This window comes from Micropterus salmoides, unplaced genomic scaffold (assembly GCF_014851395.1).
Source record: "Micropterus salmoides isolate LMB-PRFRI ecotype aquatic unplaced genomic scaffold, ASM1485139v1 Ms_hic_scaffold_14, whole genome shotgun sequence".
NCBI lineage: Eukaryota > Metazoa > Chordata > Actinopteri > Centrarchiformes > Centrarchidae > Micropterus > Micropterus salmoides.
Genome location: NW_024040485.1, coordinates 29,284,780 through 29,304,294, shown reverse-complemented (window position 1 = coordinate 29,304,294; position 19,515 = coordinate 29,284,780). Strand labels below are relative to the sequence as shown.

Sequence of the window (19,515 nt, the reverse complement as noted above, 5' to 3'; positions counted from 1 at the left end):
GATCATTAGGCTCTCACTTATTAAGTTAAGATAATACTGCATTTGACTGAGCTGCATCCACTCTGTGCTTTCTTGTTGAGCAGCCACAACATCGTGACCATTCACAGGTAAAGTGAATAACACTGATTATCTCGTTATCATGGCTCCTGTCATAGCTCATATTACAAAGGAACAAACTTTAAGTAAGAAAGATGTTTTGTTTGTTTGTTTTGTTACTGTTTTATACTTTAGTGCGTCTCTGCAGTCTCTTGTGCGCTGACCTTTGCCCGGCCTCCAGAGACCTATGGCTGTACATGATCATATTTCAGATTGGACGTTGATGTCCAGTAAAGACGAAGTGAAAGTCCGCTCTTGCTGGCAACTCGACCCTTTAGAGATATAAAAAAGGTCACGAAAGATGTGTGGAGGCGTGAAAAGAGGTGTGAAAACAAGAAGAGGGTCGAGAGTTTTCATCTTGTAAATCTATATCATTATATAGAGTTTATAATAATCTTTAATACATTTTAAAACTTGTTTTTTGAGATAACATGTTTTATATGTTTCCCCTGATGATGTCTGAATAATTGTTTTAATCAGCAGAGAAGGCTGTTTGCTAATCTGATCTCTGAACAGCTGTGAAGAGACAAACATCTTCATTTTGTGACTATGAGAGCAGGGCAGGATTTTGTCTCCTTTTGAAGTCAGAAAGAGGTGAGAAGAACAGAATGAGTGTTGACTTTCCTCTTCGGCTTCCAGTGTAATATGCAGTGTTTAAAGGCTCGTTCACACTACACAACTTGCCGTCCTTTGACTTGAATTTAGGGCTGGACGATATGCCAAAAATGTTATTAATAAGTATCAAATCGTTATTTCTTTCGAGTTTAAAGGCTGATTTTTGCCCCTGAGTGAAAGTTGAAGAAACCTGATGGTTAATTGATGTTTAAAATCGTCTCTATGGTCAACACTTGATGCCAAACAGTGGATCACTTCACAAATCTGAGGTAGAACATTCAAAACAATTATGATAAAATCTTTTTCAACACATATGGATGATGTAAAATTAAGTAAAAGCTTTTTTTCAGTCCTTTTTCCTCAACAAACTAACCATCTTAATAAAAAATTAAGTCCTAATTCGTTTATGATTCAAGTGATCAAACATTTATTGAATATTTATTGAACATTTGTTATATTGTTATTGAAAAAAAATAATATTGCGTTAATTATTGTTTTATTGTCCAGCCCTACTTGAAGTCGTCGTGGCGTTCGCACTACGTGACTGATCGGTGACAGCGGGTCACACACTACACGAGCTGACAGCGGCTGTGTCACCCGACGCTGGTCTCCAAACCACGTTTTGTCAAGAAAACACGCGTGAAATGTGAAACGGGAAATGATGCTAATCTACACACGAAACAGCTGTTGTTTGTTATTATAAAGAAATCAAATATAAAGATAAAGAATATGGGTGAAAGTGTTTTGCAGAGAAAATGTAGTAGTTGACATCAAACCTGCGCAAGCACGTAAAGGTATGTTAAATAATGTTCCATTGCGTTGGTAGTTAAAAGTCATAGTGATTAGTAAGTAGAGTAAATTTTAAATGAGCTACTTTTTACTTTTAGTCTGAGTAGATTTTTCCACCTCTGGTTGATTGGAATAAAAGTTTTGATTTCAGTAAAGGTGCAGCAATTGTGTCTCTCATGAAGGGTGAGGTGTGACCCATGAACCTTTAAGGTTAAAAAAATAAAAAATAAAGGGTGTGGAGGTCGACGTCTAGTTACCATCTCAAAAAGCACAGCGGCAGTGACAGCCATCCAGTGCAGCTTGATCTCAAAGGCAGCGTTAAGGGAGAAGTTTCCGTGGTAGTAACAGCTGCACCATTCGGTTCGGTCACTGCGGTTGTTAACGTCCACATCCAGAGTGACTGTCTTCTGCTCCGGGACGGTGGCAGCTGGAGGACAGACGGAGGGAGGGATGTGGAGAGACAGCAGGACAGGAGGCAAAAAGAAGCAAAAAGAAGGAGACATGGATGGCATGATGGGCAGGCAGACTGAGGAGTGAGAGCAGAGGCGGTGAGGCTAAATGTTTTGGATGGGTTAGATGGTTTAGAAAGGAAAACAGTCCACTGAGGTCCTTCAAGACCAAGAAGTGGAATTATTTTTAATATTCATAATCAGCACAGTGTCAGTGACTTGTGAAACATTATGTTGGTGTTACAGTAAGTCAGGCACTTGGAAGTAGAGCCTGTCGGTACATACAGTGAGGAAAATAAGTATTTGAACACCCTGCTATTTTGCAAGTTCTCCCACTTACAAATCATGGAGGGTTCTGAAATTGTCATCGTAGGTGCATGTCCACTGTGAGAGACATAATCTAAAAAAAAAATCCAGAAATCACAATGTATGATTTTTTTTAACTATTTATTTGTATGATACAGCTGCAAATAAGTATTTGAACACCTGAGAAAATCAATGTTAATATTTGGTACAGTAGCCTTTGTTTGCAGTTACAGAGGTCAAACGTTTCCTGTAGTTTTTCCACCAGGTTTGCACACACTTTTTTGGCCCACTCCTCCACACAGATCTTCTCTAGATCAGTCAGGTTTCTGGGCTGTCGCAGAGAAACACGGAGTTTGAGCTCCCTCCAAAGATTCTCTATTGGGTTTAGGTCTGGAGACTGGCTAGGCCACGCCAGAACCTTGATATGCTTCTCACAGAGCCACTGCTTGGTTATCCTGGCTGTGTGCTTCGGGTCATTATGTTGGAAGACCCGGCCTCGACCCATCTTCAATGCTCTAACTGAGGAAAGGAGGTTGTTCCCCAAAATCTCGCAATACATGGCCCCGGTCATCCTCTCCTTAATACAGTGCAGTCGCCCTGTCCCATGTGCAGAAAAACACCCCCAAAGCATGATGCTACCACCCCCATGCTTCACAGTAGGGGTGGTGTTCTTGGGATGGTACTCATCATTCTTCTTCCTCCAAACACGGTTAGTGGAATTATGACCAAAAAGTTCTATTTTGGTCTCATCTGACCACATGACTTTCTCCCATGACTCCTCTGGATCATCCAAATGGTCATTGGCAAACTGAAGACGGGCCTTGACATGTGCTGGTTTAAGCAGGGGAACCTTCCGTGCCATGCGTGATTTCAAACCATGTCTTAGTGTATTAACAACAGTAACCTTGGAAACGGTGGTCCCAGCTCTTTTCAGGTCATTGACCAGCTCCTCCCGTGTAGTTCTGGGCTGATTTCTCACCTTTCTTAGGATCATTGAGACCCCACGAGGTGAGATCTTGCATGGAGCCCCGGTCCGAGGGAGATTGACAGTCATGTTTAGCTTCTTCCATTTTCTAATCATTGCTCCAACAGTGGACCTTTTTTCACCAAGCTGCTTGGCAGTTTCCCCGTAGCCCTTTCCAGCCTTGTGGAGGTGTAACTTTGTCTCTAGTGTCTTTGGACAGCTCTTTGGTCTCGGCCATGTTAGTAGTTGGATTCTTACTGATTGTATGGGGTGGACAGGTGTCTTTATGCAGCTAACGACCTCAAACAGGTGCATCTAGTTTAGGATAATAAATGGAGTGGAGGTGGACATTTTGAAGGCAGACTAACAGGTCTTTGAGAGTCAGAATTCTAGCTGATAGACAGGTGTTCAAATACGTATTTGCAGCTGTATCATACAAATAAATAGTTAAAAAATCATACATTGTGATTTCTGGATTTTTTTTTTAGATTATGTCTCTCACAGTGGACATGCACCTATGATGACAATTTCAGACCCCTCCATGATTTCTAAGTGGGAGAACTTGCAAAATAGCAGGGTGTTCAAATACTTATTTTCCTCACTGTAAACATAAAGTCCAGATTGAGAAATAAAGAAGATTTTAAATAATTTAATTTTCAGAATACACTTGCCTGCAACACAAACTCAATGTCTTTTAGAGTTCAGTATAGTTTTTATATACTTCCGGTTTCTTTATAGGCTGCATTTACATACATTACATTATATTATACACCTAGATTTGTTTTTCTAATCTCAATTTAAAAGTATTTTTGTCGTATTTCTATTATTGTTTATTGATTATGTTAATTGTTTTTCAGTTTAGTTTTTTTTTAGCACAAGATTATTTTTCAACTGTGGAATGTCGCTTGAATAACCTGACTGAAATCAAAACATATTTGTATGTGTTAAACAAAACATCATATATACTTGGCCTATATCTCATTATCAATGTTTTTAACTCTGAAACGTCAACATCAGCATCAGCCTCAAACAAAGGATTTACTTAAAACCCTGCATTTATGTCAACATCTAAAAGGTTTAACATCTGGGAATCTTGCAGGGCTGGATGATAAACTTTACATATGAAATTAATGGCGTTCTTAGTCCGCCAGCCCAAAATCTTCAACGTTAAAGACATTTTTGATATAGATTTGAAATCCTATCATCCAGCACTAGAATCTTGTATTCTTCTGAAAGCTCTGAGATTTCCAAACAGGCGCTAAATAAAATTGGAAGCAAACAAACAGGGATGCTTCACATCAATAAAGGTAAATACCTCCTAATTTGATTCATATTATTGTTGACTGCCTCTTAATAAGTAAGTCTTAATTAGTAATATTATTGTATTTGCTCTTTTAACGTAATTTGTTAATCGTATTTTATTTCATTATTTAATCTATTTATATTTTATTCTTGTCTGATCTGTGTATTTCTTTTTGATTTGTGATTTGCTTTTGAAAAGAAAAGCGCTTTGTAAATAAATTAAATTATTAGTAGTAGTATGTAGGGCTGGGCGATACGGCCAAAAATCTTCTCGCGATAAAAAAAATGTCATATCGTTTGATATCGATATCCAATAAATGTCAAATGATCATTTCTGTCAAGTTTAACGGCTGATTTTTGCTGCTGAGTGAAAGTTGAAGAAACTTAATTGTGGTTTTAAACTTTTCTTTATGGTTAGAACATAACAAACACTGACAACTATCCAGGAGTAAAATTAAGTAAAAGGTTTTTTTTTCCAGTCCCTTTTCCTCAAGGGACTCATTACGTGCTTTATAAATCAAACCTTTACGGAACATTTTTTATACTGTCATTGAATTATGTCGCGATAATTATCATTATTATTTTATTGCCAAGCCTAAACTCACTTTTCTTTCCCCTGATATGAGCAGCTTCATCATTCAGTGTTTGGATTATACTTTGGATTAAAACATGTCTTACACCTTACTACTGTCGATCCCACAAGTTACAGTTAAAACAGCATTAATGATGTGCATTGTCCCAGTTGAAAGAGAGGTTTCCTGGTACAATAAATAATAATTAGAACAACAAAAAAGCCATGACTGTGTCTTATGAATGACTTCAGCATCACATTGAAACTACTCCAGGAAACCAGTCCACAAGCTCAGAAAACAAACTGGGAAAGCATTAATCTGCAAAGTTGTTGCTTTAAAGATGAAAAAAACGGTGACAAACGAAGATTTTAAGCGGTCGTGTGAAGCAAGAATCAAGCAGAAAGCACCGCCGCCGCGTTGTGACAGTGCTTTATGTTGAAGAGCCGGCAGGAGAGCGACAGGTGAGGACATTGCACGCCACAGCACTACTGAACCACAGCCACTAACACCACACCATGCACTGAAACACCACACCAAATATACTACGGCTACTGGATCAGCTACAAACTACCCACGCAGCATGCAGTGTGTGGCCAGCGGGAGGTGGAAACGTGTGATCACATCAATCAGGGATGTGTACTGCAACTAGAGAAACATAGCACCAGCTGTTCAATGCAGATCTACAGTCCACTGTCGGGAGAGCTGAGTCCAGTGAGGTGAAGGACGGCGACCAAGACGATGTCATGAAACGTTACATGAAAGCAGTTCTGTGGTGATGAAGGTATGAATCACACGTGACTAAAGTTGGAAGGATGAGGTGTATGTCTGAGGTGGTTATGTTAAGTACATGTAGGGCTCATTATTTTTTGGTTTGTATACATTTATTGGTATTTTATTTAATCAAAATAGAAAATTGTAAACGTAACATTTGCAGCACAAACTAACTAACAACTAAAACAATTTAGTTTATGAAGATATCTTTCTCTGTGCCTCCTCCTGACCTTGTCAAATCATCGCATGCTTTGTGGCGCTGCCAAAAACAACATCAAAATAAATATCAATTTAAATGAAACCTTGCACACTTAATAATGGATTACAGAAGCACGCAATTTGTTACGTACGCCGCCAGACTTTAATCCAATGGCTAAAACTGTACCTCTACTCTCACTCTACGTCATTTGAACATCTGCTAAAATCCTAATCAGCCCCTCCAGGATTTCACAATCACAACTATTCAACAAATCCCCGTGAATCCAGCTTGACTTACAATTTTTACCAATCACTGAAACCTTACGCTGATTTGACCATCATCACCATTTCCCGCAAAACGCTGTCAAACGTCAGCAAACTCATTTCCTTGTTTACAAGTCGCAGCAGACATGTGCGACGCCAAGGATCCAGATCTTCTTTACCAAAGCGGGGGTTAACTGTTGTGCAAAACGTGCAGTACAGTACACTTTGCCGCTGCAAAACATACGGAGAGAGAGGCAGAAACGCATGGCATCATAAATCACTGTGACACAGGCTGCTGCATCCCGCTGCAAGCGCTGAAAGAATCGAGCTAAGTTGGTTTAAATATGCAGGGTTAGGCCTGTGAAATCCTGGAGGGACTGTTTAATGATTAAAAAATAAATAAATCACATCTACCTTTGCAGTTTTCACTTATTCCCACTATTTCATCGCAAAAATAAAATCCCAAGAACATCACAGCTTTCACCAAAATTTGTTTTAGAAAAGCTGCCGCAAAATCAGGCATTTTAGGCCCCAACAATCACAAAAAAAAAGACTCGTTAAATCCTGGATTGACTGCCTAATTATTAATTTAATATTTACTGCCAAATTTTGTCACAGTCATTTGATAGGAAACCTGAAAAACAATGAGCCTTTAGGTAGATGTTGTAAGGAAGGTGGAGACTGGGCAGGGCAAACTGTACTGCTATAATGTATGAATAATTAATTATCAGCAGGAGATATATAAGAACCAATTAGGATTTCTGATCGTCTCTGTACCTGACTAAGAGCCCTCCCTGCCCTGTGTGACATACAAATACTGGACCCAGGCAATTCCCTAAAGTGGACGGTGTGATTTGCATCAGGCTGGGAGAGGGAGGAGATCGTGGCTCCTCTGCGGTGTGGCCGTGAGGATTGGGCTGGGTGTACCTAGCAGTGCGGCGGCTTGGCTGCGTCCTCCAAAGCTGCGGCTGAAGGAGCTGTGCCTACTTGCGTAGGAGGCTGGCCGGCTGGGCAGCCAGGGAAGGAGGAAGGCCGGGAGGTCGCAGGGTCGGCGCTCCTCCAGCACAAAGGCCACCTCGAACCACTTCCTCTGGAACAGCGCAAAGTCCTCCAGGGCTGCAGCAGACCAGCCTCCAGCCGCCGTGGAGGGGGGCTGGGAGGTCAGGCCTGTAGAGGACAGTGCATGCAAGAATGTTATGACAACACCCTCTGAAAACCTCTACATGAGACACATTACATATTTTGACAATAATTATAATAATTTAGAAGTCAGTGTTTGGATATACTGCCCGAGCATCTGCAAAACTGAATATATATGGACATAAAAGCATTTTAAATCCATTCACCCTCTTTCTCTCCTACTATCCTGTAGAAGTAGAATCCGTAGACGAAGGTGCGCAAGGCATCTCCAGAAGCGTGGACCACCAAACCTTCATCCAGCATTTTCTACACAAACCAAACAGGCGGAGACAGTGAGCCGCTGAACAGACGCTTAAAAGACTCCTGCACACAACACGCATGCTTAAAGGTGTCCTAGTAAAGAAAAAAAGTTGTGTTTACATTCAGTGTTACTCACCAGAACGCACTGTGTGTGTCCTTCAGGTCTAACAAATGTGTTGAATGCTTTTAAATCCTGCAGTTTTCATATCAATGCTCAGCCGCTCGCAATCTTTTTGATGCGGTGGCTCACATTCAAGAACATACTTGTTTCTCGAATTTGGATTAACAAACAGCTGAAACTGCATTCAGTGATATTCTCTGAGCCCCGCTGTTGTCTTTCCTTAAAGAATACTTACTAATATCGGGAAATACACTTCTTTGCTTTACGGCTGACCCCAAATAGTCGAAGATTCGAGCCTGATTCAATCTCACAGTCGAAGCTTCGCAGTGAATCGAGGATCACGCCATTTTGGCAACATGGGGGTGCTCAACATCTGATTCTACACAGACCTACCAGTTTTCTCCAAATAAGTTAATATACAGCCTGTTACAGTAAAAATTTAAACGTTTAATGCTGTAAATTAAAAAAATGAGAAAAGAAAAAAAGCTTTTAATAAATGCTTTTTAAAGTGCGTGAGTAAATCCAGAATTGTAACCCTCACTCTCAGGGTAGGGCGCATCAGTGCGCATGTATGTGTGTGTGTGAGTGTGTAGCGGCAGAAGAGGAACTTGCTGTAGAGACGGCGCCTTAACTTGTCGGGACGTTCGGATCATTTGTCACCATTGATGAACCACACAAAGAATATTACAATGTTACAGAATATTACATATTACTTTTAACCCTGTAATTATTTTTTAATGTGTATTATTTCAATTTCCCTATGTTGCTTTTAAACTGTTTTATATTTCCCTGTTGCTTTTATGTTTTATGTAAAGCACTTTGAATGACCTTGTTGTTGAAATGTGCTATACAAATAAACTTGCCTTGCAACACTTGCAGTGCTTTTAAATTTTACTTGAAATGGAGAAATGTTATCGACCGAATGGATCAAATTCTGACAGTGTAACGAGTCATTTCACTGGAGTTGTGATACTTAAAAGAAAGTATCCACCGTTTTCACAGCCGCTTGTTTGGCCATTAGTAAACTAGCTTCAAAGCACGAAGCACTTCCTGGGAGCTCGGAGGAAATGCAACGCTCCCAAGCCGACCACTCACAGGTCTTGCGGTCTGCGGCGTGTAGCCAAGCACATTAAATATCAACACTTTTTAAGTTTTGTTTAACAATAATTAAGTTTTTGCCATTTTTTGTTTGTGCTGTGATTCAAATACAAGACAAACATTTGACCTGCAGGTGTTCCTTATTTACATACCTATCAATGCGTATGGGAAATGACAGAATTTTGTTCAGTGTAAAAATTTGGGTGCACCTGACTTTTGTGGCAGTGCATTTAAAATGTAGGCACACCAGAGCAACCGATGCAAAAAGTTAGTCTGAAGCCCTGGTTGGGACACACAACTCTTACCTGCATGACATCCACAGCCATCCCCTGTGTGGCCACGCCCTCCACATTGTTAACCAGCCAATGAACGACCTCTGCACTAATAAAGCAGTTGAGTGGCAGGCCCTTCTGCTCTGGGAGCAGCTGTACACCTGTCCTGTGATACCAGAGAGCACAGACACAATGCTAAACAAAAAAATAATAAAATAGGATGCTTTTGGTGTGAGAGACCTGGGTTCAAATCCACGGAGCTTTATTGCCAAGTAGTGTTTTACGCATACGAGGAATTTGCTGTGGTGATAAGGTGCTACATGCAGACAAACACACAGTCAACATAAATAAATGTAGAAATATATAAATATGGAATAGAAGAACAACGTTGCAGATATATACATGTGCATTATTCTGGGTTTGTGCTGTGCAGAAATGTGTCCCTGAGCGAGACACTTAACCCCTAGTTGCTCCAGAGGCGTGTGACCTCTGACAATTGTAAGTCGCTTTGGATAAAAGCGTCAGCTAAATGAATAAATGTAAAATATTTTAAGCATCCACCCAAAGTGATTCAATTCACAACTATAGTCCGTCTAGTTATTTTTAAGTTGGCCCCCCAGGTTAAGAACCACTGAGATAACATAACAAGCTAAACAATTAAATACTTTCAAATTTTACTCCAAATGTTTTTAATAAATATAAAATGCTTTTATTACAAACAAGCGGGAACCTCTGGGTCTGAAAAGTGAAGCTAATGCGGAAGAGCCTTAAACCTGCGTTCTTTCTAACGGACAGCAGGGGGAGACGCCACTGGCTGTAAAAAGAAGTGTGACTGTATAGAAGTCTATGAGAAAAGTGAGTTTATGGTCTCAGTTGCTAGTTTCAAGTCTTCTTCAACACAGCATGATGTTCAGAATAATAACTGTGAGGATATGTTGATTTTTTCTGACCCCTCGTAACCCTGCATGGCACAACTGACTGACAACATATCGAGACCCAAAAAATCACAACAACAACAAATCTTACGTGGGATGTTTGATGGCCTCCAGGATCTCCAAGAGTGTTGAGGAGGAGGACAGAGAAACAACCCCCGCTGCAGACTGCCCACTGTGAACAGATCAGTGCAAGGTGCAAACTGCGCATCAGGTGGAATTTGAGGAGCCGGGGATTGAACCACGGAACAATAGTGGACGACCCGCTCGACCTCTCAGCGGCCCCATATTTATAACTTGATAATACATCATCATAAATGTATTATCAAGTTATCAGCTATTCTCACTGGGGTCCACAAAAAGAACTTATAAACATACATTATAACTAAATCATACTAGGACAAAACAAGTTTCAGTAAACATTGAAGTAAAATGCTGTTTTATGGTGTCCATGTTTAAAAGTATTAAAATAAATCATTTTTATGTGCTAGTTATGTTTTGTTACAGCTGTCAGGTGAATCGCTGCAGTACATAAAGTAAAAAGTTACCTGGCGTCTGTGACGTTGCTGCAGGCTGCAGTCTCTCCTGCAGGCTGCGCTGCTGCACCAGCTGTCACGACCGGCTGGACTCCTTTATCTGCAGCCTCGCTGGCTTCAGCAGGCAACTAGACAGTCCAAAGTAATTCACTAAATGAGCTGTTTCAGTTTGTTTTAAGGGTTTCACCAGAAGAACAACACATTTTCTCACTTGCATCTAGTTGTATCCCGCCATGCAGATGGTTTTATTTGTCCAGGGTTGAGATATCTGACTATGAGACTTCTGCCGCCACACTAGTTCATTTGTCTCTGTATATATTAATTGCAATCTCTTGGATGCGTCAGGCCCTTGGAAGAGAGGTCAAGTCCACGGTATAAAATAAATGTACAAGATAAGAAAACAAAAAGGTTCTTGCATGAGACCCATTGTTTCTAAAAAAGCACCTTGCTGTTGAACTTTTAAACTCCAGAGAGCAGCACAAACAATGCAGAAACTCAGAGATTGATACCTCACAAGCCGTCCACGTAGAACAAAAGTGTCTGCATGGATAAATAACGCTGGAGGGAAGAGAGAAAAAATCTTTGTCTTTTAATTTTTGGTGAACAGACCTTGTATCAACCCAGTCCTGCTGTCATGCGTGGAAACAGGAGTGGGCCTCACAGTACGGTTTATCTGAGTGAATGGGTGCAGTTGTGGTACACTGCATGTTAGTTACACCACGATCACACTTCATGTATTACTCTCTAGAACTTGAGAGAATTGATTTCATGATTTAGGCTGCTCACTGTCACCGAACAGATGGAAATGATTATATGCTTTACGGATGGCAGCAGGGACGCTTGTGGGGCCCAATGCCAGACATCCAACGGTGTCTCTGAGGCGATCGATCTTTAGCTAAACATTGTGATTATATTTTAGTTTAATTGAACTGGTTAGAATCATATTCAGGATCCAGCATTGGAACATAAGAAACCCGGTTATTCGTATCCTTGTATGATGTTAACAACATCCAGGTTTCTGATGTTGGAGTGTGTTTGACTCATCTCTATCATTTCTGCACTGAGGTACAGGTATTAATTAAGTAGCCTATAAGACTCATGAGACAAGATCGTCTTTGCAGCACTACTTTATGTCGTGTTTAATTGAGAAGTTTTACTCTGACAAGTTCTGTAGGAAATTCAAAAGAATCTCTGGCTTGCTTGACACACCTCTGAAAAAGATGTCAGAAAACGTGAGATCGCATTCCCCATGAAAGAGAAACGCAGGAAGTTCCTCTGCCTGGAGATACTGGGGACATGAAAATAAGCGTCCATAGGCTGATGGTGACCAATCGGCGGGATGTACACACTCCTGCACGTGCTTACTTGTGAACATGTAAAACGATCTCTTCATAATCAATTTGTTGAAAAGGGAGAAAAATAATACTAGGAGCAAGCGGGGATTGAACACACAACCCTTTGAACGGGAGTCCTGTGCACTTCGAACTGATGTGCCCGCCATATACAGCCGATAAAACTGGCACCGATCTCAAACCTGTAGATCTGCTCGCAACATCCTGATTTCAGGATGTAGATCATTAAAACTTTTATTTGACTATATTTCATTAGACTAACTCCTATGTGGAGTTGAGGGCCCACGCAATTATGAGTGTGATTCTGGTTTTGATTATATTCAGAATATATAGTTTGAATGGAAAATATTAAACCACATGGTTGTTCGTGTCCTTGTTCAATTGCAGCGGTTTGTGCAAATGAACTGCATGGTCAGTGTTACTCTATACTACAGAGACTTTAGAGTAACAGGCTAAATAGTGATGTAGAGCACTGTTTAAAATTAAATACTGAAAAATGTCATTTGACATGTTTTGAGGTGTTTAGTTATAAGATATTTAACTAATTACATGTTAATTAAAATCCTTTCTGCAAATACAGACCCTGATTTTGCCAGCTCACTGCAACTTTTCATGATTTTTAGTGTCAGTGCATTACATTTGTAATTTATGTGGCAAAACCATAACCACTAATGTCACTGAACACTGCCTCAGCTGTAGGAAACTGCTTGAAACATCACAAAGGCACTGTGGATTAAATGTGATCTAAGTGTGAGTGTCGACAGTGTACTGGGCACAAAGTATAAACCAGAATCTGCAAGTCAAACATCATGTGACTCTCACATAGAGTGTTTCTGGACACCATGCTCATGCAGTAAAGCAGAGTGAGTTAGAGGAGCGACAACACATTATGACACACACACACACACCAAAACACACCCAGGGACCTTGTTACTGACCTGAGAGTGATAGATGTAGGAGGAGCGAGGGCTACGAATAAAATCCAAAATAAAGGCAGCGTCCTATCAGCACACAGGAAGAACATAACCCAGGATCAAACACCCAAAGCTCAGCAACAGGAACAGAACAGAGGCATGGAGAAAAATGTAGATGGATGCATAGAAACAAGAGCAAAAGCCCCACACCAAAGCACCAGCAAAGAAGAACCATTTCAACCCAGCATTTATTGCTGATAAAAAAAAAAAATACAAACAGATGTGTCATCAAAAGCTAAATGCCTGAAGCAACTCATTCGGATCCACACACACAGGATAAACGCTCACCTTGCGGGGGCTGTCTACATATGTGGGAGCTGTGGCGACACCTGAGGCTTCACAAACGGCTGTTGAGGGCTTCGCCTGCTGCTGCTGCTGCTCTTCCAGTGTTCTGAGAGGAAGCAGAAAGAAAACAGGCACAACTGACATCCATGGCTCCGACAGAAATAAAATGTCGGCCTGCAGTCCCAGGAGATACTCACTTCTGGTTCTGCTCCATCTCCAGTAAGGCCGATAAAGCTGATGTGCCTTTCTTGCCTTGTGGGGGTGCCACAGGCTCGGTAGGGTACGGAGGGAGAGGACTGGTGACCTGCAGTCCTTTCATTGACGTGCCCTTCTGCTATGTGGAAAAACAAAGTGAAAGTGTTTCCATTTACAGAAAATACAAAAGTTTACAGAGCAAATACTGATGTTATATTCAGTGGCTAGACAGCTACTTCCCGACTACACCCCACAAATGAAGTGAAAAATGCCTAATTTAATGACTGTAACAGTTCTGAATACAGACTGCAAGAAGATCACTTCTTGGAGTATTAAATTAATTAAATTATGTACGTTTAACAACTTTATTTGTGACCAGAAAAACATTTCCCACTGCCGTCTGCAAATGTCGAGCAGGCATCTGCAAGTCTCTGATAATATGGGATAACAGGGCTAACACTAATGAATATACATATATTTCTTATTATTTCCTAAATGTCTTTTTTTTGCAGACCAGCAAAACCCCAAATCTTTCCAGTTTACCGTCGCATAAGATAAAAGAAAATTAGCAAATCCCCACGATGTAGAATCCCGCTCTTGTGAATTATTACTATTTTTTTGGCTGAAGCAATTAAAAGATTGATTGCAAGTGATCATGGTGGAGCTCTTTTGTTTTAAATTATTATTATTATCATCATCATCATCATCATCTGCATGCTTTATATTTTACCTGCTCTTCAAATGTGCAAAGTGTCTAGTAAATACAGTTGTCAGATAAATGTAGAGGAGTAAAAAGTACAAGACTCACTAGTTTAGTAAATTTACATTTCCCCACTGGAAGAAGAGACATCACATTGATCTTTTGAAACTTGTAGGCTCAATTCTGAGGCAATCAACAATTTTAAGACGAAAATAGATTAAAAAGTTTAACTACATCACACGCCACTTGTTCATAAAACATTTAAATATATGCAGCCTGATACAAACAAAGCAGTGACACGTAAATTCAAACACCACACTGTGAACACAACTGTAAAAACATCTGGGAGAGCCTCACTCTGATGATCCTGTCGGAGCGATGGCGACGCCGAATGCGGTTGAGACCCTCCAGGAAGCGGATGAAACCGTCCAACAGGACCCACTCCCCGTTGCCCCCCATCCCAGCACCTGCTCCCTCCCCATACACATCCCAGTGGCCCTCCCCGTCCGCCACCCGCCGAGCTCCGCCGGCTGGCAGCAGGAGGAAGCGAGTCCTCCAGAACTTCAGAGAGTCGATCAAACTGTGGAGACAGGAGGAAGACACACCATGGTAAATGACAAAGTTACTCATTCCATTGTTGTTTCATTTTATAAAATGTAATAAAAATTCAAAAGCTGCAAGTAGCAGAGACAGAGCTGCACTTTCTAACCTTATGCCCTAAATATAAAACAGTAAGCTAAAAAAACATTTACCATTTACAAATTCATATCGGACACAAAGAAACTCCCCTATTTACTGGGAGAAATGCCCAAATGTCAAACAATTGCTGCAAAATATGTCTCCTCATGCTACGAACTGAGGACAACCAGTGGAAACTTAGACTGATAAATAATTGTACTAATTTTCAAATTATTATTGTTTTGATTGTTTGCTATTTTATTAATTGTTTTGTTTTTAAATTTCACATTTGATACAGATTTTTTATTTTTTTTGTCCATTAATATATACACACATACATGTTAACGGTTTTATCTATTTATTTTATTTAAATTTTTAATATATTATTATAATAACACACGTTAATGTTACATTATTTAATTTTTTAATATATTTTAATTTTTTAACACACACACACACACACACACACACGCGCGCTTACTGTTTTATTTATTTATTTTAATATATTATTTTCATTTTCTAACACACACACACACACACACGTCCGCACCAAGTTATTTATTTACTTTTATTATTAATGTTTATTTTTACAGAATTTTTATTTTTTATATTATATATTATATATATATTTTTTTTTATTAACACACACAAACACAACTTTTACTGTTACTTACTTATTTAATGAAATGTATGAAATGAATTGTTCTTATGTAATTTATTTGTAGCTTTGGCAACACAGTTATACATTCATGCCAATAAAGCTGATTTGAATGGAATTGAATTGATGTGTCTTTCGGGACAATAAAGTCTATCTTATCTTATCCTATCTTAACAGATTAAAAAATATACACGACGTGTATGTGTTTGTGTATGTGTACCTGAAGTCCTCAGAGCCAGCAGAGCAGATGTACTGGTCCAGGTAGTTCCACTTGTATTCCTCCAGCCTCTCGTGGCCAAACTCCACCCAGCAGGACACAAACTGAGCGTCAGAATGTGGAGGACACAGGCTGTAGCTGTACTGGATCTGAGCTGACTCGTACGGGTACCTAAAAAGCACACAGGACAGCCAGCTTTTAGCCTCTGTATTTATTTGTTTTGAGCATGTTTGCCTGTTTATTAGATGGTAGACAGTAGCGGGCTGATAGAAAACAAAGGAACAGAGATGGGGGATGACATGCAAGTGGAGAACACTGCTCTAAAACCTATGACTCTGTACACTTGTCCTCTCTCCAGCTGAGTCACAGCAGCAGCTTGCATATACAGAATATTATACTTGACAGGTGCTACTGGTGATTTTTTGGCCACAGTTATACGTCTAAATTCTCTTATACTTTTATGAATTTGGGAGGTTCAACATGGCAGTTGCAGGGTTAGTCTTAGTGTTAGAGGCAGACAGACTCACTTGGGCAAGTAGCGAGTAACAGTGATTATCTTGTCTTTGAGGCAAACTTTATGAAAGGTTCGGCCCATACTGAGCCAGTAAACTGTTTCCTCCTCCTCCGCTCGACGCAGAGACACCAGTCCTGAAACGCAAGAAGAGAGAAGACACATACACTCACCTGTTGATGTTTTCTACACATTTCTATTAAAAGACTGAAACCAGAAGTCGTAAACTATACAGTATATTCAAGTTGTCTATATAACTGAGTTTGTTAGTTAAGCTATTTTACAGTTAGGATCATATAAAGCTAACATGACTTCAAACATGTGCAGCTGAAATGTAAAAGCTTTATGGAGCTGCTGAACCAAATAAGGCAGTTTGACAGGGGGTCCAACAATCAGGTCATACTTACTGTTCTGTTTCTGTTCAAGAAATAGTGTATCGTCACATTTAGATATGGAAAAACAATCCAAACATCAAGGATCTTAAATAAATATGTACACATTTTTGCGCCTTTTAAATCAGCTCTCAAAAAACTGCCGTCGCCCATCCCTCCCCAAAAAAACCCAATTAAACCTTATTCTAAACATTTACCCTGTCAGTAAAGGGAACATTAGTACATTTTACAATACAACTAGTATGGTTTGGAAAGTACCACTTTTAAAAACCAATGTCAGAGCAATGTGGAACTGTATATATCAGAGGAAATTTGGGATCAGGTAATCTGAAGGATACCTTCCTCTACAGTATGTACTGCACTGGTCGGCAAGATCGATTTGATAGCAGAAAAATAAAAAACAAATAACTTGATAGCGGCTGGTGCTGAAATAGATCACTTTCTCTTAAGTGATTGGTCTTCCAAAATAAAAGCACGGGAACGTTTTGTGCAGCAATGCTTTTTGACAAGTTTATTGAGAGCTTTTACTTTGAAGAGTTCTGAACGACATTCAAAAGAGACTCTGGCTTGCTTGACACACCTCTGAAAAAGCCTTAAAGGAGACCTATTATACTGCTTTTCCAGTCCTATATTGTAGTTCTGTGACTCCTGTATGGCAGCTTTGCATGATTCAAAGTTAAAAAAGTATTTTTTTTTTTCTTATACTGGCTTTTCACGTAGGCCTTCATTTCAGCCTCTGTCTGAAACAAGCTGTGGATGTTCCTGTCTCTTTAAGGCCATGCAGATATTTTATTCTCTTTTTCTATACTTCTCTTTTAGTTTAACCCGTCGTAAGCTGCACCATTTTAATCTACTTGAATCTAATAAATCTACTAATCTAATAAAATATATAAACACACAAAGCTAATTATGTGAAACATTAATTTACCTCTGGAGTAAAGAGGACTGCTGCCAAGCGGTGTGGCCACAGAGGGCTGTGGTTTCCTGTTATTGGATTGGACGATGATCTGGTAACCCTGCATCAACCTCTGACAGATGAACTCCTCAAACACCTGAGACGCACTCATCACAGGGACTTCATCTTCCCGCCTGAGGCAAAACAAAACAGAAGCATGAAAACGGCTGAACACTCAGTCTGAACCTTTGATTTGATTCATGTTGGTTATTTTAGGGTCACTCTAACGGCAATTCTATTTTTAACTCACCTTCGATTTGAACAAAATCATGTGTTATATTGGGAAAACACAAGACTTTTGGTCACACAACACATTCATACAGTATATTTACAGTACTGTGCAAAACCTTTAGGTCGGTATGGAAAATAAAAAAGAAACTTCCTGCAGCAGATGAAAGACACATCATGCTTACTTCCCTTCTCAATCTGAAGATGTCCAGCAGTGCCTTCAGCTCAGAGCTGCAAAAACAGTGGGAGCCTGGAACAGCCATCATTCATTGAAGACTTGCAGCCAAAAGGCCAACTTAACCAACTCAACAATGCATAGAAACACGGGAACTGGGTGCAGAAAAATAACAGCAAGTGCCAGTTTTGCTGCAGTCTTCTTTTCTGGCTGCGAAGGGCTGCAAAAAACTCCAGCAAGGCAATAGGACGGACTATATCTGCACAACTCACAGCTGCTCCTTCAGCTTTATGGTAGTAAGTGGAAACTGAGGTAAGTGTATCAGCGCTTGTATCAATCTGATCAAGATTGATTTACTGGACGTTAAGAGAACAGATATGTCCCTCGATCTCCAGTGGAAAACCACACCCTTGGGTATCTGAACTCATGAATAGCTGTTGAGTGTCTTTAGCAGTAGCAGGCGCAGTGTGATTGGCTATAGACAGTTTCACTGTGAAGAAAGGATGTTGCCCACCTCTCCAGGTCGCTGTGCGGCAGCAGGTCATAGCAGCCTTCAGTGTAGTCGTTCTGCAGCGCCTGGCGTTCGGGGAAGTAGTCGGTGGTGAGGGGCAGACAGGCTGGTGTGGTCAGAGACTTCCAGTCCACCCCCACTGTGCAGCAGAAGCTGGGCACTGTCGGGGGCGCAGACAGCAGCAGGGCTTCAGGAGCACCCACACCATACATACACAAACACACAAACAAAAAAATCCCCACAGCAAAGACACATGCATGTACCCAGAGTGGAGCGGTACATGTGTGTGGGGGCGGGGGTGGATACAGAGAGGAAGGGGAAGCACAAATGGGGGGCAGATAAGAAAAGAAAGGAAGGGAGAGGATGAGGACACGAAGATGGAAAAGAAAAGGCGAGGATGAAGACACAAACATAAATTTAAAAAAGACAGTAGACGAGAGGGGAAAGAAAAAACAAGGAAATTGTTACTTTTACTGGCCTTGTTCACCCCTGATGGTGATTTCTGAGGGGCCTGTAGTGGTGGAGCAGTGATCAAACATGCAGATTGTGGCCCCTGTGACAGTCAGTCTGTGATCAGCATCACTCACAAGCAAGTGAAAAATGTGTCCTGAGCTCAGCCAAGGTGTGAACTGCAAAGTGACTTTAAGTGAGTGAATTTAAGCAGAGAAATCACATCATGCAAACATACAGATGGTGAGCAAATTTCTTAAACATATAAAAAATATTCCGAGCAAGACAGATTTGTTTTTACAGAAGCACCACAATTTACAATCCGTCCAGAGGAATACCGCCATACTACCGCCATGCAGGAATGAGACAAAAGACTTGTTGAATGCAAACAGGAAAATTATGGGCGGAGAATTTTAAGACCTGGTAATGGTTTATCATGAGAATTAAGATCAACAGGAGGCCCAGAGAAAGAGATAGAAAAGAATCAGACAGTGAAAGTGAGGATACAG

At 40.4% G+C, this 19,515-nt stretch overlaps 1 protein-coding gene across 9 annotated transcripts in view; it reads right to left on the bottom strand.

Moving 5' to 3' along the window:
- The window catches only part of depdc5 (DEP domain containing 5, GATOR1 subcomplex subunit), a 40,624-nt gene that overhangs the window by 5,793 nt on the left and 15,316 nt on the right, over positions 1-19,515 (bottom strand). For 3 of the 9 annotated variants that reach the window (XM_038718910.1, XM_038718905.1, XM_038718907.1), the window contains 14 exons: positions 18,560-18,743; positions 17,616-17,776; positions 16,312-16,432; positions 15,788-15,955; positions 14,589-14,811; positions 13,534-13,670; positions 13,340-13,442; positions 13,016-13,078; positions 10,738-10,853; positions 10,284-10,364; positions 9,291-9,423; positions 7,673-7,772; positions 7,254-7,493; positions 1,758-1,927 (listed from right to left, as the gene is read on the bottom strand). In XM_038718910.1, the coding sequence (XP_038574838.1) occupies positions 1,758-1,927; positions 7,254-7,493; positions 7,673-7,772; positions 9,291-9,423; positions 10,284-10,364; positions 10,738-10,853; positions 13,016-13,078; positions 13,340-13,442; positions 13,534-13,670; positions 14,589-14,811; positions 15,788-15,955; positions 16,312-16,432; positions 17,616-17,776; positions 18,560-18,743 (2,000 nt within the window). The remainder of the gene's footprint in view (positions 1-1,757; positions 1,928-7,253; positions 7,494-7,672; positions 7,773-9,290; positions 9,424-10,283; positions 10,365-10,737; positions 10,854-13,015; positions 13,079-13,339; positions 13,443-13,533; positions 13,671-14,588; positions 14,812-15,787; positions 15,956-16,311; positions 16,433-17,615; positions 17,777-18,559; positions 18,744-19,515) is intronic. The other 6 variants (XM_038718911.1, XM_038718909.1, XM_038718906.1 and 3 more) reach the window with 4 other exon arrangements.